The following is a 26,948-nucleotide window of genomic DNA, read 5'->3' as shown; positions in this document are numbered from 1 at the left end:
AGGATCATGATGGACAAACATTTAGAAACCTGAGCCTCTAATGCCTGCTTCATTTTCTCTCCGAGCTTTTCAGCTCCTTTACTTTTTAATTTAAAATGTATTTATTTTTGACATTTTCATTTGACCTCACTGTTGTTGATGTCTCTAGATTGTTAACGCGACATGGGGCAAGCAAGGCCATTGGTCAAACAAATTTCCCAGCAAGCCTTTCTTCGTAATTTTTGGGGAAAGACAAACAAATTAAAGCCTACATGTTTTTTTTATTTGGAATAAAAGTTTTCAAATATTCACATAGCCGAAGGCAAAATATAAAAAGATTTAAAAAGAAAAAAAAAGGTTGTAACTCAAAACCAACCGTAATAGTGAAGTAGAAAAAGGTAAAGTAGTGTATATATAGCTGCTGGCTCTTCTATATCTATTCAGGTGGACATGTTTTGAATTTACTCATGGATACCACCCATTTAAACACAGTTGTTTTGGGGGTTTTTCCCCCCATCTAGACCCATGCATTATTCCCTGAAAGATTAACAAACAGGTCAAAAAACACATCTTGCAATGTTGGAGCTATTAAAAAAAAAAAGAAAAAGATTCCTGGTATTCATCCCTTTATCTGAATCCGTAACAAAAGTTAATGGGGTCTATTCTGGGTTGAGACCCATCCACCATCCAAGTTTCATGGAAATCATTTCAGTAGTTTTTGTGTAATCCTGATGACAAACCAACCAACAAAGAAACGGATATGGGTGAAAACATCCTTGGCAGAGGTAATAAACAGGCAAACAGCCGTGAACGAGGGGTTAAAATTAGTTTTTATTATTATTTGATAGAGCAGGAAAAAAAAAATCCAAAAAAACAAACAAATATTACTCATACATTGTTTTCTTTTCCATTGGGGCTGCACTGCAGTTTAGCAGAGCTTCGACCACAAACAAACGGAATGGTGATATTGTTGTCAAACAGCAGCAGCAGCAGCAGGCAGTAGTCAGGACAGCACAGGGTTACACTTAGCAGGGCACAAAATCATGGGCTCGATTCCAGATTGCTTATTTTGCATCCACAAGACGCGGGCTGCTACCTTCTGCCTGTCAGGAATGTACAGACAACCTGGAACATTTCCGATGCTACTTTGAAACAGAAATACAAAATCTTGAGCGATTTAAATTAAACTTTTGTACGCTTGTATTTCTATCAGCAAAATGTACATACTGCATTGTTGCATCGTCCTAAATGAAACCCAAATGTACAGTGATGATAGCCCAGTTAGCTAATGCAGTGCACCATCTTTTTAGTACGGAGCTTGACAATAATCAGTGAGCTCTGGATACGCAAATCCAACAGGGCAGCAAGAATCCATGTTTGAATAACACAGTGATGAGATCATCACAGCTGTATCAATTTGAAAACGATTAAAAATGGGACAGACACGGGATATTGACAAAATAAATCATGGGGTGGTTTGGTTTGTGTTTTTTAACATATTGCTTGTAAAACATCCGGATTTTTGAAAATATGCACTAACATTTTACTGCTTAAAATCAACACATCAGAGTGTGTAACTTTTAATTTAGTGACATTTTCCAATAGGCCACAGAAATATGTGAGTTAAGCCATCTCTAAGTAGTAGGGTAAGAGAAACCAGACCATCCCAGTGATTGAAATGAGAGAAAACAGCACATGGTTAATAAAATGACTCAACTCCATGAGCAATGATGGGAACTCCCCTGTTTAATGTAGGACATATTGTTCACTAGCTTATCCTGTGCTGCTGCAACCTGATAAAAATGCACTAGAGCTCGTGTGAAAGGCATAGTTAGCTCAATTCAAGGACCTGACATAAATCATACACACCTTAATGTTAAAGACTAAGAAGTTCATGTCATGTGTTGCTATAGGGGTTTTTGCATAACTACATTCTGAAAGCTGTCCAGCTTCTCTCAGACCGATCGGGAGGTGAGCAGGAGCCACTGGACACACAAAAGAAAACAAATCATTTTAAAATGGAGATCCATTCAAACTTAGGGCATAAGCATATATCTTTACTAATATGACCCTATAAATAAACCCAGAGACAGTTTGTCTAGAGAAGAAAAATAATGCACCACAACCTATGACTAAAAGCAAAACGATGTCAAAAATATGACATTCCTTACACCCCCTCAGTTTAGCATGAATTCATGTTTATATCCAGAGAGGGTTCAAATAAACTAGAAACCTTCTAGCAGAAGGGATTCCATTTGGGCTCCACTAGTTCTTTGGAAGGTTTTTTTTTCTTCTCAATATTCAATAAGAATAGTCCTCCAAACATACGCTCCGTGTCTTTACATGAGTCCAGTGAAACCTTAATCTTTATTCTTCCTCTTCATCTTAGAAAAAACAAAGTATTTAAAAGTAGGCCACAACATGGAACCCAGCAGATGTAAAACCACCTCAACAGTAACATTAGCCTGTAAATTCAGACCTCGACAATAGGCCACTTCCAAAGTTATCGGGGAGCACAATATTCCAAACACAGTATATGACTTATAGAAGAAAAGACAAAATCCTAACATTCAGCCATACAAAATAATCCAACACACATCGACTTCTCTACTATACACGCTGTGAGAGAAGAGGCGGTCTGTGTGCAGATAGAGATCATTTTTACAGTCCTTTTTTTTTTTTTATTATTCATTTTTGCAAAGCTGAAGCAGTTATCATTTCGTGGATGGTCCTCGAAGCTCAACCACAGTCCCTGTGATGAGGTCTTCCGGTATATTCGGCCACCACATGGGCCTGAGTCTGACTGGCTCAGACAGGAGAGGGGTAGGACGTAAGGCGAGTATCTTATTTTGTATAATAGTGATTATTATTCTTTCCCCCCCCAGCCTAATCCAGAGGCAGGGGAGCTCAGGGATCTTTTCCTCTTGGTGCAACAGGGTGGTTCAAACAATATACAGAGAGGGAGAGGCAACATCGCTAGAGAAGTTTTTAAAATTGTACACGCCCATGTAAACCCCAAACCTCAAAAAACAGGTACCCAAATGCTATTTGACATATTCCTTGAATCCGAGAAGCCCAAGCTGTTGTAGCACAACTCCACTTTGGGATGGAGGATTCAGGTAAGGAAGATGGTGGCAGAAATATCTGAGGAAGAGGTGAAAGAACTCTTGTATCCAACAAAAAACTAGGCTGATTCTCCCCTGCACCAATTTGGCCAGAGGCGGAGTCCATAGAAAGGATTAGAAATGATAATGAGAATGGCTGTTATTGATATTAAGAGGGGTAATAGTTATGATGTCAGTAGGGAGGAAGATTGCATTATTTCCATGTGTTGGCTGCTTGGGAGATAGAACGGGAGGGAATCATGTCCAGCAGGTACTCTCGCTGACGCTCAACAGCAGAGCTGTTCTTGTGGGCAGACAAGCTGGGGTTCACGTAGGCCATAGTCACACCTGTCAGGAAACAAACACATAGGTGGTCAATGAACTGAAGACTGCATTACTAGACACTCAGTAATTTGGCTCGTGCAAGGAGAAGATAAAAATGAGTGAGGAAGTTTGCATCTAGCAAGGTGAGTGGAAATTTCAAAATAGTTTTCTCTATATAAGTGAAACTGCAGCAGCTAAACTTATTTGATACAAAAAAGACACAAGGGGAACAAATAAGTCATTCTAAAATAAAAAAGGTCCAGCTTAAGAAAATGGGAAGAAAGACTTGAGTGACAGCGCTAGAGAGGAATCCACCTTAGAAAAGAGTGATTACCCCAAAGAGGAACAGAAAGGGAGAACAGGTGAGGGCGTTCTCTGCCTAACCTTGTCTCACGTTTATCTACCTGTGTTGCCGCTCTGCTTCCTCCAGGCGACCATGTTGCCCTGGTTACTGCTGCTGGCGCTGCTGCTGACCTTTGCCCCCTGGTGCAGCGGGCGTGCTGCAGCATGCTTACCTGACCTGCCGCCCAGCGCCGCTGCCGTCACTGCATTCTGCAGCTGAGAGGAGGTGGTGAATGAGTGGGCCATACCACGAGCGCTCACTGCAGACTGGAGGCTGTGTGACAGCTGACTCTGTGTGGAGAGACAGTGAGTGGAGAAGTGTTGAGTTGGTGCAGATGTAACATGCAGATGTTTGGCTGCTGATCTTGGAAAACCAACAGAATCAAAGGCCATTCTCACCTGCTTAATGGAGTGGTGGGCCACAGATTTGTGCTGCATGGCAGCCCTGACCTGCTTGTACTGCTGGGACACCAGCAACTCACTCTTGGACAGTGAGGAAGAGGAGGACGAGGTGGTTTTAGAGGAGGAGGAAGAGGAGGAGGCCGCCTGCTGGAGGATACGCTGCTCAATTTCCTGCTCCTGTTGGAGTGCCTTAACAAAGGCTGCCTTCAGCCGATTGGTGTGCTCAGCCTTCAGGGCCTTCTTCTGATTGGACGACATACATTGGTCACAGAGAATGGTCCCGGCCTTCTCCTTTCTCCAGCGGGAGGTAAAGTCCGTCTTACACTGGGCGCAGGTGTATGGCTCTTTGGGAATGGAGCTGGCCATGGCGGCAGCTGGGCCCAGATTACCTGAATGAAACAGAGAGCTTCTTCAGGCTACATGTAAACATATAAATTCAACTATTCAATATAGCTTTGCACTACAACAGCTCCAAACTGGCTAGCCAAGAGAAAAGATTGAGAGAAAAGATCTTCTCACCCCTGCCATGCATCTCCAGAAGTTTTTGCACCACTTCCTCCAACCCCAACAAGTAGATGAATTCATTATTGGCTGCTGAAGGCAGGAAGTTGAACTCGGGGGCAGGAGGTTTAGGTGGAGGGATCTCCAGCAGCGTCTTCTCCAGCTGCTTACGCAGTGCAAGCTTAGCAGCCGCCTGCCGACTGGCTGGGGAGTCATTGATGCTAGAGTTGGTCGATGCTGAAGAGCCCTTTAGGCTGGTAGGAGAGGCCTGGACACAGATGCAACAAAAACAACTTCAGCAACTACACATGAGGATGTCATTGAGAGTTAGGCTGCCTAGCAGTGGAAAAAGAGTAGCTATGAAAAGGTACGTCCAGTTCCTGATATGAAATTTTTCTCTACATGAGTGTGCAGTGTTTGCTTGTATATTGTGTCCTCACCTGAGGGATGTTGACCATGACATTACTATTAGCCACGTTAGCCACCCGAATGAGTCCCTGCTGAATGATCCTCTGGCCCTGGACCTGGACATTGGGCACAGAAGCCCTGGGAGCCAGCAAGAGCGGAGGAGGGCCTGAACCACTGTGCTGCTGCTGTTGCTGACGGAGACTGGCTATTTGCTGGGGGGTCATTGCAATAGGCTGATGGCAGCACACACAGAGGCAGACATCACAGATGCAGGGAGAGAGCAAACGAGGAGAAATTAACAAAGAGCTCAAAAAATCTAAACTTCTTCAAAAGAATGGTGTCATAGCTCGTCAGACTTACCTGGGCCCCTCTGACCAGGGGTGGCATGACAATCTGAGAGTTGTGTTTGGACGGGACGTGTTGCCCACCCCGCACCAAGGGAGGAGGGATCACCGTGCCTGAGCTTCGACCTGTCACCTGTAAACACGGCAATGGAAATATACAGTGAATGACAAAGTAGAGCTTTATAACATTATGCTACAAAGGCCTCAAAAGCCTCAACTCAGCTGCCTAGTTGATCTGTATCCATTTTGAATGTAATACAATGTAAATTTATACCATACATCAGCCAAGGCTCTAAAACACTAGTTGTGGCAGGTGGCAAACAGAATGTAGTAACTACCTGGAGGGGTCCTTTGCTTGATGTGATGCTACCTCTCACCAGAGGAGGAGGAGTGGCTACAGAGCCAGCCGCCTAGAAATCAACAGAGTATAATATTAGTCTATGTAGTGTTCATTGATTATGTCATTTGGAAGACAGAAAGAAAATCTAAGGGAAAAACTGAACCCTAGTAAATAGCAAATTCATAAAACTGGCAGAAACTTAAGATACAATCCGATGCATCTGTAAATTCTACCAAAAAAACACGATTGACAGTCAACTCTCTCCTTAGTCTTCTGGGGTTTGTACCTTCTGAACAGTGCTCTCCTTCTGAATCTGGCTCTGTCGTAGTTTCTTCAGCAGCACCAGCTTGGCCTCCTGGAGTCTCAGTTCCTCCTTCAGCTGTTTGATGATGCGCTCCCTCTCCTCAGGAGAACTCTTCTATATACACCATATTAGATAAAAAGTTGACTTAGTAGATATACATGTAAAATGTAAAGTTGTGTCAGTCTTCACTACTCCAAAAATGTTGTGAGAACAACAACAAGTTAAGGTTGTTGGTTTCCTACCATAAGTTTATCTGTGTCAGTCTTCGTGAAGGAGTGACCATTCATGAGAGGACTGGATGGCTCATTGTCTGATAACACAATCACATCATCTGGCGATGGTGGCTGTCGCTCTTTCTTAATGACACTAAGGGGAGAGCAAGAAAAAACAGAAAAAAACAATCAGTTTCATCATTCAACCAACACCCAGCTCTGTTTTCTATGTCAGTCAATAATACCACCGTTACCGTCACTGTAACTTAAGTGTAGTGTTGTCTTACATCCAGTAGATGGCAGTATATAATTACGATTTCATCACCCTGCTCTAGTGCAAACGTGCACTGGGACACACAAGAAGACAAGAACCAAGAGATCAATAATGGAGTAATGGCGGCAGGGGAAGATCGCAACGACCCATTATCTCCAGCAAAAGGTAACATCAACGGACAGAGCTCCTCCTACTCTCTCCCTTCCAACAGACACAGCAAAATCAGTCACAAACAACAATGACCAAATTCACTACATTTTTTTGGTTCTTTGATCAGGGGAAACCGCTTAAACCTTGAAATGTTAAGTGGCTTTTCCTGAGGAGACTACGGAGAACAAAGGCGACTAGTGGCAAGCTGCAAATGCATCAATCCGGTGAGGGGTGGAGATAAGAAGTAGGGGGTGGTTGTAATTTTACGACGTGTGGTGGAAGAATAAATCTGCTTCTATCACAGCGGGGATCCTGTGAGGTCCTGAGGGTCCGCATGTTTAAAAAAATAGAACTCTGAGTAGTATGCAGAACTGGTGGAGGACAAAGTAAGGTAGGGACTGTGATATAGGACCGTGTCTGAGAGATGGAGGTTTAGGTCATAATGTGGAGTTATGTGTGCATACATGAAGTTAAAAGTTATAGAATTGTTCAGACGCTGTCGAGTGAGAGGCTTCAGGGCTTCAAAGCTTAGGCCCAGTTTACCACCCAGACAGGGCCTCACCCCTCCCCTACCTCCGTGGCGAGGCCTATGGCCTAGCCGGATCAGCACAGCCTGGGCCTCAGCTCTCCCCTCCCTCCCAGCTGCCGACACCAGAGTCACAAGCTGAGCAGAGCGGAGGTCCGCTGGAGACACTGGAGAGGGTGACAGCGAGGGGGAGGGGAATACATGGCCAGGAGCCAACCTATTGTGTACACTCTCTCTCACTCAGTCAATCACTCAGTCACTACTTCACACACCCCTCCCCCCATCCTTACTTACTTGTTCATCTTTTATACCCCAACTCACTGACCCAGTTCTTCACACTCTTTCTGCACACTCCTGTCTTCAGACACGTTTCTGTGCTATCATCTGCTTCCTCTCAACAGCTGTCTAACAGCTCCCCCCAACAGACGTTGCATGCTCAGTTCAACGAGGTCAACTATATGACAACAACCATATTGTTCACACCTACACTATAGGATGAACATTTCAGCAGACAAAGCAACCGCACAAACTGAAACCAAATATTTACGGTTATTATGTTTCTTGGCCCAGCTGCTAAGAACATACTCGAACCCTGCTAATACATTATGCTGCTACTTCCTGGAAAATACTGCCTAGATAGGTTTCATTCAGATCTAGAATGATGGCTGAGGGCCCTTGCACTTCCAGCATACTGCTATTCTAAGAAGGATTACACTCCTCAAGCTCAGCTGAAGCCTGAACAGGCGGCAGTTTTCCTCTAAAGCTCTGTTTACATTCTATATATGCAATATGATAAACTATGGCAGACACAAGTAGCATTAGAGAAGAATTGAGTGCTTCATCATCCTTCACAAACAGAAAACCTAATCCAGCACCTTGACTGACTTGGTATCTGACAAAACGACAAGGACTAGCTTATGTTGCTACTACTCAATTGAGAACAGCTTACACAAGCATCAGAACACACAGCAGCCTGGTTATGTAAGGTCCAGTGTTACTGCATGCCTTGGCTTCTCAGATCATGGCTTCACGCTGACCCCAATATAGGATTGCTGAATCAGTCTTTATCATTCGGGTTCTCGATGCAACACTGCTAAGTGCCATTTTAAGCTAGGTATGAAAGAGCTGAGCTACAAAGAGACAACAGGCCTGCAGAATATGTGCACAAATATTTTTAAAATGTAAACACAGATTTCTAACCACTTCAGAAGAGAAGGGGGTTGTGCTTCTTCTCGGTGACACTCGGTTTATACATGAACCCATTCAAGACATGTTCAGTCCAGTTTTTGCCTTATTTTCCAGGATGGGAAATTTGGCTTGCATTTAATTCCATTCACAGTTTTACAAAGATGGTCTCCACAAAGTCTTCGGCATCCAACAATGAGGTAATCACCTCGCAGTGAGTAAGCACACAAACACATGCTGGGGGTTAATCGAGGGGCAGAGGTGACACTTATGATACACCACAAACAGAGTAGACACACTTCCAGCCTAATCACCTCTCTGTTCCACTTTAACTGCCATTACATCAGTGTGTGTATTTATTGCTCCACCAAACACGTCACATGACATCAGACATTTCTCTGTGTGGTCATGTGACACGCCCACCACCCCTCCTTCCTCCAACTGCTCCTTCCAATGTGGAAACCATGGCAACGGCCAGTTGGAACCAGTTTGTGACACATAGCCTTCATTTTGTGTGAAGTGTGAGGCAGAGTTCAGGTGCTGCTGTGGGAGAAAATGGAGCCCAGGCCTCAGGAGCCTCAAACTTTTCAAAATGGGGGCAGGCTGTCGACAACCACACGGCGACTTCCTGTATGACTCCTGTCAGACCACTCGCTAGTGCAAAGTTTGAGAAAACCGAAACTCCAATAGACACATCTCTACACACAACCAGACACTGTGCATGCATGCATGCATGAAATCCAAGGCCTACAACACATAAATAATCCCGAAGAAGTTTTCAAACAAACTCGTACACAACAATGACAAAACACTGTGACTCAGTTGTCAGCTTGTGTGAAGTCGTGCTTTCCATTCACATCCCTTTATCACAGACGAGTCAACATCAGTTCAGCATAACCAAACAGAAGTAGACCAGTAAACTATTCTTTGCATTTTATACCCTCACAGATACAAACTGGTGTGTAAGGAGATTATGGTGAATTTTGTCCAGCTGGGAATACTTACAAAGGCTTTATTGTGGACAAAGTTGGCTGACTATGCAATCTTGAGGCCCAGTGTACGGGAATAGACGCAATAGTTTAAGCTAACGTGTTAATGCTATCCCTTTCATTGGTATTCACAGACTAATGACTTTGACATTATCATGTAAACTGAACAATATGTTCTTTATTACCAACAAGCTCTCAGCCCCTATGCATGAGCACTGCAAAACATAGCTAATATTCACTTCAAGAGTTCAGTACACAAAAAGAGCATGTGACTGCATCAAGCCCTCTGATCTTTTCCCTTGTCTCACCTTTTAGATGTGCTCATATCAACGGGCTCGTCCCCTGTCTGCACCTCCACCTTGATAGTGGCCTTCACTTCCCCGGATTTTAGGATGCTGGCTGCTACCTTGGCAGCCTGCTCGCTCTTCAGCTTGACACCCTCAGCTCCAGATCCCACTAGGGCCAGGGGAGCTGCAGCTGCATCCCCTTTCTCCAGCTTAACCCGTTTACTGTCAGTGTCCCCCGGGGACCCAGCATGAGTTGCATGGTCCCTCTCCAGAGCCCGTTTCTGGCTGCGTGTTTGACGCGCTGCCTCCTCTGACATGGCTGCTCTCACCCTGGAGAGAGAAAAGACACACACAGTTGGAAACAGTTGCAGAGTATATACAATCACAACACAGAAAACAAACAATGACAAATAGGCCAAATAAATAAACTAAAACGGTTTAGATTAAGGTGCTCTGTTACTGCAGGACACACATTGTCCATAGCTGAAGTTTTCATTAAATGAGCAAAAAGTGTAGGTTTCATCATAGCAACTCTCAATTATTTTTAAGATTTAATTATATTGTGCATCACAATTAAGTATCAGAATCGCTGCTTTCCACTACTGTGGAGGTTTCCATGAGTTTTGAGTGTAAAGTAAAACACACCATCATCTTCCATGGTCAGTACATTCAAAGCCACCAGAGGATACCAAGTAATCTGATTTTGACAGAGAGAAGACAAGTACTGCTCTAGAGAGAAAGAAGCCGTCCTATACGTCTTGTGAAATAAACTGTTGGTCAAGTAACCTTGGCTGAGGTACAGCAGGGACCTATTTTTGCTGCAGTAAACAATGTGGAGCGTCCATTGTAGGGAACACAGAAAGTTCTAAGTGCCTCGATTCAATTTAAAATTGAGACAATAAAACTAGACGACAGCATGGTAGGGTGTAAGCTCTACAGTGATAACTGACCTGAAGGCAGCCTCAAAGGCAACAGAGTGACTGAGGAAGCGAAACTGAATCTACAATATCACACAGTGAAGATGTCAATTAATAGGTTTGAATGGCAGACACTTTAAACAAAAGCTCTCAATCATTCCCAGCTATTGTATGTGAGGACTAAGGTTGTGCAACCAAATCTGCACTGGTGTACTTAAATAAAATACTACGTTGGAGCAATGTCACACTATAAAATGAGAATAGACACCCAGAAATGTGTTTGCTTCACCCTAAACCCAGACATCCACTGGACCTTACAAAAGAAACCCAACAAGAGAATCCATACACGTGTAAACACGTTTTTTTAAGGAAATAATCATCCTTGAAAATGTATTGATTATACATTTTGTGATCAGGCATTAACATGAAAATTCAGTTTGATTTAGCTGATGCTTATAGCTGTACAAAACGGGACAACCCTGAGGTGTATAGGCATGTCCTGTCCTACTGCCAGTGCCCCAGATGCTGACCCAAATCTCACCCATTAAGATTCTGGGAAAACCTATTACACAGCAGAAAAATAGCACCAACACTGTGCACCACTCACACCAATGTAGGCCATGCAGTTATTATGGAACAGGCACTGACAATCTCTTCTTGTATAAACATTTTATGATGTGTAATCAATATAAAAATGCATGTCTATCAGTGCAGATTTAAAGATTCTGAGATGATAGCCTAATGGATGACCAATTGCACATACACCATATCTGATTTTGGAAAGCTGACTCAAGGTATTTCTATAGTCCAACGTGACATCATCATCATCATCATCACAGCTCCACATGACCCTATCCCAAGATTACGTGTGGAGACAAACAGCGCTTCCCTGAAAACCGGTTCAAACTGGTCTGGGATTGAGAGAAGGCGCAGGTTTAACCCCTGGAGAGACGGAGAGGCAGAGGGAAGGGAGGGAGGCCACAGACACGTCCCACACAGGGAAGGAAGAAGGAGGGAGGGGGAGAAAATTATGTAGTCTTCGGACATTCCTAAACGTGTCTACCAGAGAACAGGGAGGCGGACGCATCGCTGACATGAGTCAACAGCCGCTGACACACATTAAAAGCATCCAAAACACACCTTTCAGGATATTTGATACACCTAAAATAAGATAAATACTATTACAGTGTTGTTGTAAACATCCTAAAATGTTTTCTCTGCTATATTTCAAGGCTCAAAGACTAAAAGTTAAGATCATAACTCATCAAAGGAATCCAAATGTATAAAAAAAAAAATTCACTACAGGCCTGTTGTCTGTAAAGCAAAGCATTAAAAGAATTGCAAACTACGATGGGAAAATGAAAGTGCTTTCAGCAATTTGAACAAATCACTGTCTTCAGTGAGGCTGCAGTTTGTTCTAACAATTCAGCCAAGTTTTATTTTTACTGCAGATAAGACACAGGGATAAGACACAAGAGTTGCTAGAAATAACTAAACCAACAAACGCATCAAAAATAATGCAACGCAGCTAAAACATTCAGGTCTGTGTTTGCATACGAGTGTGTGCGGCCTAATATGCACCCTGCACTGGTACACAACAAGGACAGATGTGCCCTGGTGTACCATCCCTGGACACAAAGGCTATTTATCTGCCAGAGATGACAGCTTGTCTGTGGGTGTGTGTGTGCATGCCCATATAACGCACACAGTGCTCATGAAACCATACTTCACCCCCTAAGATTGTAGAAATGGTGGCTGCACATTGCTTTAGCTGTAGCGCTGTAGCGGTGAACCGTATAAGGTACAAACTGACTGTAACCCTTTGGGACAGTGTGGTATAAGACCTGCATGTTACTAGGACGGCTGTGGTTGCCAGTTCCAGGTCTTGAGACACGTGGTAACTTTTGTCCCAGAAGAGATGGATGGCATCATGAATCCAATCTTTCATGTGCTAGATGTATTGCTGCTAAGCAACAAGAAGGGAAACCAAGTAAAACGGTCCATCCATATGTTTTGATTGCGAGTGTTTTGTACCCACACAAGATGCACCGATGTGCACAGGGATGTGTCCTCATACTCACTGTTGCATCACACTCCATCTCACTAAGCCCTCAGTTCAGGACCACCACTCACTGGAACCCATTTTGTATTCAATGCCTTGTTTTCTATATGAGCCCCGAGGGCGTGCTGTGTGATAGGTCATTCACAACCCCCGGACATGTGAAGAACAAAACTGTGGAAGGTTCATCTAGAGAAGGCGTCCTAAAGCTGATATTGTGGCATAAAGAAACTGCACAGCATATGTGTGAGGAGAGGAGATAACATAGGAATAAGCATGTATAACGCAGGTACATGAGCTAATATTACTACTCATTATCTAAGACACAAAGCTACTTTTTCTCTGTCCAGGTTGAGCCAGTCAAATTCAGATTGTTGGATCTCTGAGTTTGAAGACCAGTACATCTCAGGAGCAAATCTTTTACAAAGCATCCTTTAGGAATTTGTACTCTTAAGGCCAGGTAAGCAACAGAGAAAATATCCTGAATCAATCAGTGCAAGCAGCCTTCCTGGCAGTTTTGATGCTCCCACAGCTCCATCCATCAAGTGTGTAGACCAAATGAAACCGACACTATAATCTCAAAAACAAGTCTGATTTGTCCACCTTCAAGTCCATCGGGAGATGCCTGGAGGGAATTGGTACCTCGAACTTAGCTTTTTTTGGATTCCAGGATCAGTTCTGCCTATTTCTGCCCACAACATTTGAGGCTGGGCTAAGGTTCCAGGTATTTAAAAAACTGCCCGATTTCACATATACGGCTGGGCTCAACCCGGCGCAGTAAAACTGGTAATGGAAAAACAAATCAGCGCAGCTGGGTTTTACTCGGTGCGGCCAAAAGTGCTAGTGGAAAATGGCACGTCTCTTTGATAACTGCAACAACAGATATAATGATACTCACAAGTGTTGTGAAATTACTGAAATACACATTCGTAAATTGTATAAATGTTATGCAAATTAAAAAAGCATTAATACAGATTATCTGCACTTGACCTTGACTGTAGAACCCAACTGCTACTGGATTTTTTAGGCCAATACACTTCACTCAATAGGTGCTCATCGTTTTGGTACAAAGTTGGAACAAGCTTTTTGAGATAATTTATTGACTAAATGCAAATGTTTCACTGTGCCTTTTACAGCTAAACCTTGGGCCCATGAGCCACTCTTTTCTGTTAATTTTTTTACAAAATACATTGACTGACCTCACTGACCTGTGCCAAGAACGGATCACTGCACTACTCCATAAATGTGGCTTGTACCAAACCTTGAATTTTGTGGACACCACACAAAATTCATCTTGTCAGGCTTCAACCACGGTTGCTCCGACCAGCCATCGTCCTGTGAGGAACTACTGTCAGCATGGGTGTGGTTTAGGTGTGACAACCATGAAGGTGACGAAAGTGATAAGGAACTGTTTGTTCGAAAAACAAAAATGGCAGCTCCAAAAGGGGTTAGCGGGAGTACTTTTTCATTGAAAGGCTTTCTTGATGGAAAATAAGTTTTTGCTCTTCTCCCAAATGGCTTCAACTACATCACACAGTTCCTTGATTGATAACATAAACATTAACATAAACCTGTATACTTATATATCTGCATAATGTTGGTGACACACTGAACAAACAAACTCTACATTGTCAAGTGTATTGTATGCCAATGTAACAGTCAAACCTCGTGAATGAAATCTCTTTGATATATAAATGCAATACCTACAACAGCAATGAACATAACAAGAGGAAGACAGCCAGTGATTAGTGATCTGTGTCTGTTCCTCTCAGGAGACTATGGAGGAGGAGTAGATGCATGTCCCTCTCCATTCCCTCAGAATAATAAGGCCTAAGGGCAGAGCAGATCATAGATAGAAAAATAACAGGATGACGGAGTAAGAGAAGATCTCTACTGCCTATTCATCTAAAAACACAAATATATGCCTTTCTCCAATCAACAGATTGAATACATTTGCATTTCTCTGTGAGGTCTAAAATCAGTCTTAAATAAATTATACAAAATCTCTCAGCTGCATGCATAGTGTGGCTAAGTGTGGATAAGATGCACTTGTCTGAAAGTAAAAAGAAATCTCGTGACCTGGACTGACATTACAGGTTTCATTTTCAGTATGTCTTCTATTGTGTCCAGTAGTTCATAGAGAGCCGATCAATGGCAAAGGCTCATCCCCCCCAGGTAATGTGCTAGACTCTCATCTCCTTGCTGTAATGATCTCCCAGCTGGGACTGGACCCAGGCAGCAAACACATTAACAGCCATTTTAAAAAAACTCAGGCTGTGTCCTTAGGGTTCAATGAGAGGGGATACAGCAATTATGCTGTCCAATAAAAGCAATACAACTATGGATTATTATTGCCCAATAAAAGACAGCAGAGCGACAACTCTTTTTCTTGTGTGGCTAAGGGGCCTTGGCCCTCAAAATATTGAATTAATCGCTCACACTGCCAATTATCTTACTAGCAGATATGACCAGAAGATGATGATCTTAAATTCAGGATGATTACTTTCTACTCACCGCCATAAATGGTTACTGCTTTCTTCATGCCATATCCTGCTTTTTTTTTTTTTTCAATTAAAAAATCATTTCAGGCTATCAAGGGTAAAGTTCTTTTCCTTTGGGATATCGTCTAGAAAACATCAGACTACCTATGCTAATCTGTGCTCAGCAAGCTACGAGTGGGGGCAGGGACCCAGCTGAGGTGGTGCCATGGTTGGGGGAGGGAGAAGGGTGCAGAGCGCATGTGGTTAGCAGAGCCATAATCTAACTGTACCCAAGTGAAAAATACTCTTCCTTGTCTTGTCTTCTCTCTCCCTCTCTCGTTTGCTCACTCTTCGTCCTTCCCTCTACCCCTCCCTGCCTCACGCACTCACACCCGCCCCCCCCCTCCTCCTCAGTTGTTCTGTTGTAGGCTCGGCCAGCCCAGAGTGTGTTTGTGCGTGTGCGTGTGTGTGTGTGCCCCTACTGGTTGTGTCCCGAACGCCAAGGGTTAAGCCCCTGCCATTTTAACGCCACTGACAGATCAGACCATTAGGGTGTTACCTAACAAAATGGAAGCCTTTAACCCTGAATCTGCCAGACTGCCTCGGTGTGTACGCTTGTGTGTGTGTGTGTGTGTGTGTGTGTGTGTGTGTGTGTGTGTGTGTGTGTGTGTGTGTGTGTGTGTGTGTGTGTGTGTGTAAGTGAGCGAATGAGAGCCAGAGCCACACACAGTCTATGTATGTGTGCGCATGTCTCCACCTGGATTCTCCCTCAGCAACGTGACAACGACAACAGCAGTAGGTCTAGGAAGTGCAAACCACACTTTTTATACGTGAGAACACAATGTGCACAAACACATAGCCACAATAAACCATACAACAGTATAGATTTTATACACGCAAGACACACACCAATGTACTCTATAACATTGAGAACTAACATACAAATAAAAAGCATTATTTTCAAAGCCAAAACCTTATCTGGATTTTGGCCAGCACACACAGACATACATGTGCAATGCATAAAACCCATTAGGTACTAGAGGTAAACCGATTAATCGGTTTGGCCGATTCTGCGAATCTGCGCTGATAGGACTTTTCACAAACTATTGTTATCAGCTGAACTTGGCTCCCATAGTTGCTGATGGATGCGCCACCTCCACCTACCACGGGGGAGTACGTCACCATTTTGCATGTAGGATATGCTGAATCAATCATCGTTTGAGGGCCACTTCTGCTGAAAATATCTAAATCCTCTTAATCTCCCTCTCCCTCTTAATCTAAAGTAAACAAATTGACACAGACAGGTAACTGCTGTACGTTAACGTTAGATATGCAGCAGCCATACATGCACGACAGACTTTAATTAATGTCACGTTTTTCAATGTAGACTAAGAGAGACTAGCTAGCTAGCTTTTCAACTCAAATTAAAGACTGTGTCCTTCACATCTCTAAAGTTACTCTATTTTACTGACTGTACAAAGCCCGAGTTTCACTGTAACAGTAACTAACTGTAACCACCGAGAGGGTGGGAGGGACTAGGGGGAGAGAGAGAGGGCCCTAATGTTCAACTTCTTATAAAGTTAATAGCAAAGATTGTTAAATTTTGACAGTGTTACAAAAAAAAATAAGTAATCCTAAAATATGAATATAGATGACTATGCTGTACCTGTCCAGTTTTCACCAACAAAAAATAATCGCCATTTTAATTGTATACATATATATTAAATAAATAATCGGCCGATTGATCGGCTAGCTGCCTTTTCCTACTCACAACTATCGTTATTATATCGGCCTCTAATTAGTACATATCTTTAATGGCAATTTACACTATTAACAGAACATAACTTATTGACCATCATATGACGTTAGATCTACGTCACGAAGCTCCAAAGCACCTTCACATCTCAAATCAACCATCTCTAGTAGTTTTCTTCAGCCTCACATCACAAAATCACTGGCTTCATTTTCAACCACAAATGTTTACAAGCTATAATAAAAAGGAATCGCTAAATGTTTTAAAAAACCCTAGACAGGCTTAATCTCCAATTTCAGCCAAATCGTTTCCAAATGGTGACTCCATAATCCTGTAAAACCAGAAGCCTATACCCACATAGAGACTGGAGGACCAGGACACACGCAGGCTGCTATCAGATTACATTTCTCAGAAATGGATGGTAGCAGGAAGTGACCAGAGTAGGAGGGAAAGAGAACTTACAGGGTGCAAAGAAATGTAGCATACCAGACAAGACAACAAGGAGCTGAGCAGTTCCAATAGTCAGTGTGCACTGCTGAAGAACACAACCAGGTAAAGAAGGACACTTGCCTCATATTTCTGAGTTAGGTCAGCAATCATGACTTTCAGAAGATCCTCATAAGTAGGGGTTGATGAGGTTAGTCCACAGGACATTAAACATTCTCAGTTATAGAAGAGACAAAAAACGCAGCAAATTCCTAACAACAACAACAACAACAACAACAACATCATCATCTAAATCAATCATGCATGCAAAAATCTTGCCATGCAGGATTGATCACTAAGCATTTTCCAAGGGGACTGAAAATGAAATTGTTTGAGGTCCCATGAATGGCTGTTTAAGATGGATGACGCCATAACTTGTTAGGCTTGATTAGGCGACTGTTTAGGCAACAAGAATGCAGCTTCCATGGCAGCCATCTTTTCTATGAGGCTTCAAGTGTAATTTGTTTAATACACAACAAGTGAGCAAAATTGCCTTTTTGAATTTCTACAATGTCGCTGTTCAGTGGTCAGGGACTACACACCAACAATGATGGGGTTTCAACCTCTGAAGTTCTGAAGGTACTGGCCGACGAGTTCAGCAATTAGATGCTGAAAATCATTTTCAAAATCCAACTCAAGTCTTATTGTAAGTATTATTATAAGTATTCATTACCATGATAATCAATGCCCACCAACTAATTTTCAGTATCACAACTGGCATGAATATTTGAGCATAGGTTGCACCCGTTTAATGTATGAATGCTGGCCCACACCTACGGAAGGATAGCCACTTTAAGAAATGATGATGCTGTCCTGACAAGGATTAAAATACAATCCCTGGCACAAGTTAATTCTGTTTTAAAAAGGCCACACCCAGGCCAGCGTCATCGATGGGTGTGGCTGAATGTTTGGTCTTTTGCACTTGTTACCACACCCAAAAGTAAAGTCATTGATGGTTACTAAATCATGTCACTTTTTGAGTAACTGGACCGAACCTAAAGCCCCCACAATCAACAGGTGATGTTTGTTTAAGCCCAAATATTTGGTCAGATTCTTCATCCTATGGGCTTGTGCTGTAAATGGTCTTGGTAATGCTTACATATAACAAGAACAAGTAAAAAATGGCAACAGAGGCTGAGGTGCTTTGATATGTGCAGACACTCTCATTCAGTTGATTGTGACTGTGTCTTTGTTTATATCCAATGTTAGAATAAAATACATATAATGCATTCCTAGCCAGGAAATTCAGAGTAGTGCCTGAATGTAGATGTAACCTGGATAGGTGCTTAACCTTAAGCTGTGTATCATCATCATAATAGGCATTCATAACATTCCCAAATGTTATCCACTGCCCCAAAATGTTCACTTTACTTTAAAGAAATAAAGAAATCAGAAAATATTCAGATTCAAGAGAATTTTGACCTTTTTCTTGAAAAATTACTCAAATCAGTAAATGATTATCAAGATAGCCAGCGATTAATTTAATAGTTGTCAACTAAAAGATTAATCGTTGCTGTTCTAGAGCAGATGAACAAAGCAGCTGTAGATTATGCTGCAGGAGAGGTTTGACAGGTGTATTTGAAAGTTTTACATTTTTTCTGCCATCGTCACCATTGGAATCCATTGTTACCACCAGATATCGAGCAAAAGTTGCTGTTCTCCACAAAGGACGAAGGTTCTGTAGAAACCTTTTAAAGTGACCTTTCAAGTGTCTAGTATCCCGTAAAGCCCGAAACTTTCTGGAAACAGATATAAAAAAAATGCAGGGTATTTCTTATAAAGCCTGAACATGATACTGTACCACTATACCCAGGAATTCATGAGACTCCCACATGCCTAAAGTAGAAAGACCAAAATTAAATTCTAGAGTCATTATGGTGATGTTAAAAATATGATCTGTAACGCAAGTTATTTTCTTCCAAATGCTACATGATATCAGTCTGATAATGGACTCATCCAATAAATATGGGGTAGTGCAAATGGTAATGGGCTTCAGGAATGATAATCAGGTCATTTTTTCCCCTTGTAGTGTGACGTGATAGAAGACAATCAATGTAGTGTGTGGAACACCTCCTCTCAATACTCCAGCACGAAGATGACCATTTCACAACTATTTTTACATTATCTCATCTCGCCTGATGCTATAGATTTCACTTGATTCTTCATGCAGTCCCTCATTCCCAGCTGTGATTTTACAAACACGTTCAGTGTCTATAACTATACACTTTCTTCTACAGGAATGGATGACTTTGCTTCGGATAAATTGAGTAAGTGACTAGCAGGCTCCAACTTCAGTCAAAGTCAGTGTGGCTGACCCTTGTTTTGATACCTTACATTAGATCAGGCATGACTGATGAAATAAATGCACACACAATCTGCACAAAACAGCCATGTGGCAGGGAGTCAGGCAGGGCAGTTTGTCCCCTCTTGGACACATGCCTTGATGCTGCATGTATCCAAGTTGCTGGTCTGCCTGTTTGCTGATCTGAGAGTTCGAGAGTTGCCATGTCAGCACTGGCCACACAGAGGAAGCAATTGTTAAAGGCAGATTGAGAAAAAACAACTTTATAAAATGTGTATTCCATAATCTGTAAATTTTCAATTAGTCTTCATTCCAATCTGATCCGCCATTTCAGGCAATACAGGTCATGTAGGTCATCACTTGGGAGCAAAGAGGCTCAATTCTCTCCCATTAACACAGTCTAAGTCCAACAGTAGGCTTCTTGCGAACACAGTAAGTGCTGGTTATAGCTCTGGAGATATGAAGCTTTGATTGGCTGCAGAAGTCAATGCAACACATGCCACAACTCCCACAATTTCAAGATGTATAGATGTCTAAATAGCCAGTCAGACAGAGGCAAGCAGTAGGGCTGTGCTACAATATCAATAAGATACAATACCGCAATATTTATTTTCGCAATATACTGCATCGATTTCCAGCTCCAAACATTGATATTTTGAAAAAAAAAATCATGTTTTAAACAGGTTGTGAATAGCCTACAACCTCTACTCCTATAGATGTTGTAGTACGGCTAGTTACCTCGAATTTCGGGTGCCATTTTCAGCAGAGTGAATGAGTCAGAGCAGCATGGCTGGCAAAATACGGTACATTCACATGAAATCCGGCGGTGCGGCAAAACACCACAAGCGTGTGCTGTGGTGTGGGGCTGTCACTCTGGTCCATGTGTGTGACGTGTTGAGAACCCCCACTTATCAGTTTGCCGAAAAGCGAAGCTGATATGTTGTTATGCTAAAGGCATGCTGATCCTACTTGTGATCGTTTGTCCTCATCGATGGATTAAAGGTAACAGTAAACAACAAGGATGCCAGGAAGATCATTACTGTGTGCTTTAAAGTGGGGCACAAAACCAAACTGAGTGATCACAAGTGAAACATCACTACACAGAGAAATTTCTGTTGCGTTCCCTCTGCAGCATTTAGGTATGCTAACTAACATGCCCTGCTACTGACCCGCTCTGCTCTGCCTCTGAGTTGGTGGTGCATTTTATTTGCCATGATTTGTGCTCCTATAGTGTGGTTGAAAACACCGGCTTCAGGCATATGGTTAACACTATAGTGATAAGTACTTTTGCATATGCACTTTATTTTCATAGATCTACATTTCAGTTCACTGTGTTCACTGTTCAAACAGTGACACAAGAAATTAATACTCTGGTTATGGCAGCTACATGTCCAGTATGTGCTTTGCACAATTTACTTCTCTATAAAACTATGTATATTGCGGTATGCATGTGAATGGCAGCTGTAAACAACACTGCTGTAACTTTAAAGTGACAAGTTGACAACCTTGAAGTGCTTCCTTCTGCTATGAACGTGCACACACATCGCATTGGCAGCTGTAGCCATCGTTTCCGGTAACATACTCGTATGACAGAGTGCACAGACCAAAGATTCAGCCCTCTGCCACACCTCTGCAAGCATTGACAGGTGAGGAAATGACAGGTAGAGTGGTATTTGGGAAAAACAACACGCCTCTTAACAAACTTCACAAATTAATTTGTTTTGTTTTTTATGTAATCTACCATTCCTATCAATGTTCAAATGTATGCCTCATCTCCAGATCAATCTGTAGATAAATAGGCAGCCCGGTGCAGCTGAGGATGGTAAAAGTCTCTAACTCAAGCAACAAAGGATTTAACTGTATGCCGGAAATACAGAGATAAAGACAGCCCTCTATACAAACATTTCTGTGTATTTGTTTGCGGGTGTGAAGCGTTTCTTGCATAAGGGGCATGGACGAGCCTTGTGACATTAACTTTTTAACTTTCAACCAGCACCGGGATGAGGTGCTGCTGATGACGGAAACGTGCACTCAAAGGTCTCCTCACGTAACTGAACGCCTGCCTCTAGCATCCAGGTGACATTAATTGTGATGGTAGCCTTGTCACGTGCACGTTTACAGGCAGGTGGTATGCAGACTCACAGCGTAGTTCGAATTCACAACAATCAGTTCACTATGAGCTCTGGTAAAGAGGTGCACATTAATCAGACAACTGAACAGGCAGCGCAAATTTTCAGGTGCACAAATACGGAGTGAGTTTTCTATTTGTCTCAAGTTACAAAAAAAGTTGTAGCATGACATGTTTGAGTTAATTGCTCTTGATTAAAATCGTGTGTCCTGCAATGCGACTATTCCACACTGAAGGTCCATGCTGAAACGATATATTGCAGCTCTAGTGGAGGCTATGAATCACTCTGAACTGACCATGTGTTTGGTTTTAGTGCAACTAAAATCTGAGGCAGTTAGCTTCATAACACACAATAACCAACACTTACTTTATATAGTGCATGTGCCTCCAGCTATCTAAGACAGGTTGGCCACACTGTTAACACACGTGCTTGAGTCAATATGAAGTCCAACAGGGTAAACAAGAAACTGCCTGTCAAACATTAGAGGATTCCTCTCCTCGAGCTCCGAAAATTGCCCAAGGCATTTGGGTGGGATCCTGTGGACAATACGACTACTCCTGTCTTCTGGCATCTGATGCAACGCACAGGGACGTTGACAGAACAACAGGCAGTTGTCAAATAACAAGAAAATGCATTCAGAGCTTAAAAACACTATGTAGATCAGATAAGTTGAAACACTGCTATGTCAGATCATACGTTATCATGATTGATGATCTCTGATGACAACAAAATTGTGCATAGGCACGCCCCTTCATACCTGTCTGATCTCCTTAAGCCTTAGATTCCACCTCGTGCTCTCTGTTCTCAAAATACATGTCTCCTGTCTGTCCCCAGAGTTAAAAGAAGTCTGCTGGCTGCTGGGCATTCTCGTATTGTGCCCCCATGCTTGGGAATAACCTCCCTGCTGACATCAGACAGTATGACTCTGTTGAGGTCTTTAAACTTAAAACTATTTTTTTTTCCCTTTAACTTTCAGTTACTTATTCTTAAATCACTTCAGACCCTGTACCTCTTATGCCTTGTATGTATACGAGATTACTGTTAACTTTTTTTAAACCACTCTCTTCCCATCTCTCTCACCCTCTGTCTGTTGTCCCACAAGCACATGAGCATCCAAGCTGTGTGCTTATCTCTCTTTCCTCCCTATTGTCTCCTTGTCATCTCTTTTCACTCAGGCATCTCTGTACTGGACCATTGACCATCCTGGAACCTCTCTCTGTCCCCTGGCTGTCGGTACCTCATTCCAGATGTTTGAGATCTGGATCTTCATTCTCTCAGAGATTTAGCCTCTCCTCTTGTCCCTGTCTCTCTCCCTTTTGTGCATGTTGTCATTGTCTCTCCCTCTGTGTGCTCGTTTCCTTTTTACTATCTGTGTGAACAGTGTGCTTGAGTTTTGCCTCTTGTTTGTTTTCGTAGTCTGCCTTCTTTCCAGGCCTCCATGGTGGAGAGGAAGATGTGTGGCTCTGGTCTGTTTTGCAACACCTGAAAGCTGCATGATGTCCTCCCAGATCCATAATCATCATAAACTTTTACAGTCTCCCTATGGTTTTATCCTTCTGATTGTCCATACTGTAATTATTTATGTACACATGACACATATTGCATGTCTGACCATTCTTATTTTTTCCTATTAACAAAATTATTTCTTATCTAAATTTAAGGTCTAAGGATAAGCCCCTTGAGGGAAATTTGTGATATTGGCCTCATATGATCTGAACCAAAGTCTCTCAAAACATCCAATCACTTTTAAACATGTAGGAAAAGCTAGTAATTCAACAATAATATATAGCATAACGTAGTTAGCTCAGTGTGGCAGGTACTTTGTAACACAACGCAACTACAGAACAAGAGGCCAATTTTCACTTTCACTTTTGCATCGTATTTGATAAACACGTAACAAACACTGTCTGAATGGGCCTAACAAATCTACTTTCAATCAGTTTCCTGATGATGTCAGTGTGGCTTAAACTTGAACTTTAAAACTGAAGTAAAATGTGGGCCTCTCATCTCTCATCTACACTGACAACGTCTGGCCGGTCAATTCTGGAGTAACTTTGTGGTTTCACCAGGGCTCACACTGCTGTTAACTGTACCTACAGTGAGCTACACAGGTACTCCTATCATCACCACTGCCAGATTTGGATGGATGAAAACAAGAAAGGCTATGCCACCATTATCAGGTCGTGCCTAAATATAGTTGTTGATCATTAGAACAGGTCAAAACAAAAAACTAATGATAGGGAATGTGACATTTCTGGTAAAAACAAACAACACAATTCATGTCTGGGCAAGGTTTACCAAAACAGATGTGGTCTCTATTTTCATATCATTCATAAATTGTCTTGAAAAATGAAATGTCATATACTTTAGTATTAGTAGTATGTAGTATTTAGTATTGAACTGCACAACTTGTTACACAGCACAACTAAAGAAAACACTCCTTGAGGAAGGAGTACCAACATTAATATAAAATAATAAACCTAACCACAACAATGAGGAATGTACCTTTAACAAAAACCTAGCAGCTCGTGGAAAATACAGATATATCTTTGAAAAGTTTCAGTCCTGATGCAGCAGAATAGGAGTAGATCTCGAGTCATGCCTGTCTGGTTACATCACTCTCAGGAGGGTTTTTCATAAGAGGCACCACTCCTGAGGCAAATCCAAGGTCCATCATAAAATGCAAAGCGACATGTGTCCCCCATTACTAGCCAAGGGTGCCAACTGTCTGCTTGCTCTAACAGGAGGGCACTTGCTGAGCAGAGGTAAGGATTAGCTTAAACACAGCACAAAGATAGGTGAATACAAAAATGACTTGATTTGTCCACTCAAACAACATGACCCATGGTTCATTGCTCGTGCTAGATGCAATGTCTGTTAAAAAAAAAAAAAAAAATCATCCAATGCTGAGCCCTGAGACACTACAAGGCTTAATTACTCAGATATATGTCATACATAATATATCTTACAAATGACATCAAACGATTAATATCGAAGGAATGCGTTCAAATACTTGACTTTAACGTGAAACTGATAGTATAGTAGTTGTAGGGCATGCCCATTAGACATGAGAATAAGACATCTCATTTCAAATATTGCGTGGTGAATAGGATCTATTACATAAACAATGTTTTTCCGTTAAAAACATAAAAGTATTCGTTTTGTTGTCCATAGTCTGGCGTAGGTGATGGCTATTACTAACCCCGTCGTGGACAGAGAGACACACACCCAGACGGAGGCACCACCGTCCACCATTACGCCTCCATAAAAAGGCTTTTCACGGTTGAGCTAATCTGACAAAGTTCTGAGATCAATGGCTCATAAACCCATAATCATACCCATCCACGGCTGAGAACAGCAGGCGGGTTTACAATAACCGGTGGCAATACTGGTTATGATGTTCATAAACTTTACTGACTCAACTTTGCCCAAAAGAATAGCTACCTATTTCCAACTAACCCATCAACAACAACAGGCTATCTCATGCTAACGTTAACTTGGCTCGCCAACAACAACCTGTCCATCTGTCCGGCTACAAAACCAGTGGCTAACTAACGCGAGCTAACAGCCAATTGTGGTCATCAAGCGGTTACAGAGATTATATGAAAAGCCGCTGAACACTGGGGCACATACACCTTCAAATCTGATGATATAGATTGTGATATTTAGCTCGGATGTCGGTTCGCGTCCAAAATAGCGATACACGACAGACAATGAAACCGACCCCATCTCAGGGAGCTGCTAGTGTTAATAGGCTAGCTAGCGAGCTAAGTTAGCCTGCTAACGCTAACTCCCTGGACACTCGCATGCCCAGAGAGACAGTCGCTAAATTTATTCACGAATAATGAAGCGTTAATTACATACACAAATGACAGTTTTGCGAAAGACTTCCGACGCTTCATTGTGGACAAACGAAAACAATTACTCACATTCTACTGAACTATTGCAGCATCCCAGCACAAGTTTGCCGGGGAAGTTAGTTTTAATATTCCTCGACTTTTGAGGCGGTTTGTTCCTGGCAGTCCGTGCTCGGTAGGTGTATGCGTGTAGCCGAGCGACACACAAACTGTTACCTTGCACGTTAGCTGACATCAAGCTATGCTAGCTAGCTTAACTTACGTTAGCAGAGCTAACGCCGACAGAGAAACTTCCCTTCGTCGTCATAATTTAATTGGAAATTAAAATATTGGATTAACTTAGTTGATATGGTAACGAAAAACGTGAACTTACGAAGTCTAGGAGGAGCTTGACCGAGTTCCCCCGCGATTTTCGGATGTTTGATGTCAGTATTTAGCTGGCTTCGGTGTAAAAATCCCGGGGATCCCCTCTCTTCTGTCCGCTGCCACTCCGGTTGCCAGATAATGTAATGAGCCACCACAGGCGGCGTCATGCTGCGTTCACACACACCTCGGAAATGTTAAGTTCCCAACTCCTCAGACAGGAGCTACTTGAAAGACGGACCGAGGGTGCAGGGGGAGTGAAAAAACAAGACAGGACAACTATTGCATGGGGACCTAAACTCCTGCATGAATCACATTTGATTTCATTATAGTGTTTGCTGAATTTAATTGGATTAGGTGCTTGTGTGACAATGCTGTGCTTGTGGTAGAAGCTTCCCAGTTCCTCTGTTTATTTGTATTATTTGTATTTGCTTTACTCCAAGAAAATAAACATTTCTAGTCCTAAATTTGCCACCGTATACTAAAACAAGCCAGGATACCATAAGGCATGATGGTAAATCTGAATATTTAGTAATGGGGTTTTCAGTATGTCATTTTTCATTATGTCCAATGAAACATACTTTTGTTTTGTTTGTTTTTTAACCTTTTTGTTGGCCTTTTTCATGACTTTTATTGACAGGACAGCTTAGGGGGGTGGCATGCGGCGAGGGGCCGCGGGTCAGACTCGAGCCCTGGGCCGCTGTGGCGTGGACGGAGCCTCTGCACATGGGTTCCCAGTCTACCAATTGAGCTACCGGGGCGCTCGGTCATACTTAATATAAAATACAACCTTATCATTTGAAGGTAATAAAGTTTGACTTGGTGTATTTGCTTATGCTGGATATTTAACAGTTCAATAACCCTGCATTACATGGGACAACAGTTGAGGAGAAACAGAACAACTGGTTGCAGAGTACACATTACACTGGAT

The 26,948-nt window shown here is 42.4% G+C and overlaps 1 protein-coding gene across 1 annotated transcript; it reads right to left on the bottom strand.

Annotated features, from left to right (window-relative positions):
* Positions 1-2,327: 2,327 nt before the first annotated feature.
* Positions 2,328-26,159, bottom strand: gatad2ab (GATA zinc finger domain containing 2Ab). The gene is made up of 11 exons (XM_073476197.1): positions 26,028-26,159; positions 9,693-10,001; positions 6,291-6,414; positions 6,031-6,162; positions 5,743-5,814; positions 5,421-5,537; positions 5,093-5,293; positions 4,671-4,920; positions 4,149-4,540; positions 3,812-4,040; positions 2,328-3,431 (listed from the first exon to the last, which is right to left on the bottom strand). The coding sequence occupies exons 2-11, from the start codon at positions 9,986-9,988 to the stop codon at positions 3,298-3,300; spliced, it is 1,947 nt and encodes a 648-aa protein (XP_073332298.1). The 5' UTR covers positions 9,989-10,001; positions 26,028-26,159; the 3' UTR covers positions 2,328-3,297.
* Positions 26,160-26,948: the final 789 nt, after the last annotated feature.

The sequence above is a fragment of the Pagrus major genome, chromosome 11 (genome assembly GCF_040436345.1).
Source record: "Pagrus major chromosome 11, Pma_NU_1.0".
Lineage (NCBI taxonomy): Eukaryota > Metazoa > Chordata > Actinopteri > Spariformes > Sparidae > Pagrus > Pagrus major.
The sequence above is the reverse complement of the archived record's forward strand: the minus strand, read 5'-3'. Positions and strand labels throughout refer to the sequence as shown.

Coding starts and splice junctions, on each gene's coding strand:
- gatad2ab (XM_073476197.1), bottom strand. CDS start 9,988: ATGTCAGAGGAGGCAGCGCGTCAAACACGCAGCCAGAAACGGGCTCTG. Junction 6,415..9,692: donor GATATGAGCACATCTAAAAG/GTGAGACAAGGG, acceptor CTCTCCCCTTAG/TGTCATTAAGAAAGAGCGAC. Junction 5,815..6,030: donor AGGAGAGCACTGTTCAGAAG/GTACAAACCCCA, acceptor GTTGATTTCTAG/GCGGCTGGCTCTGTAGCCAC.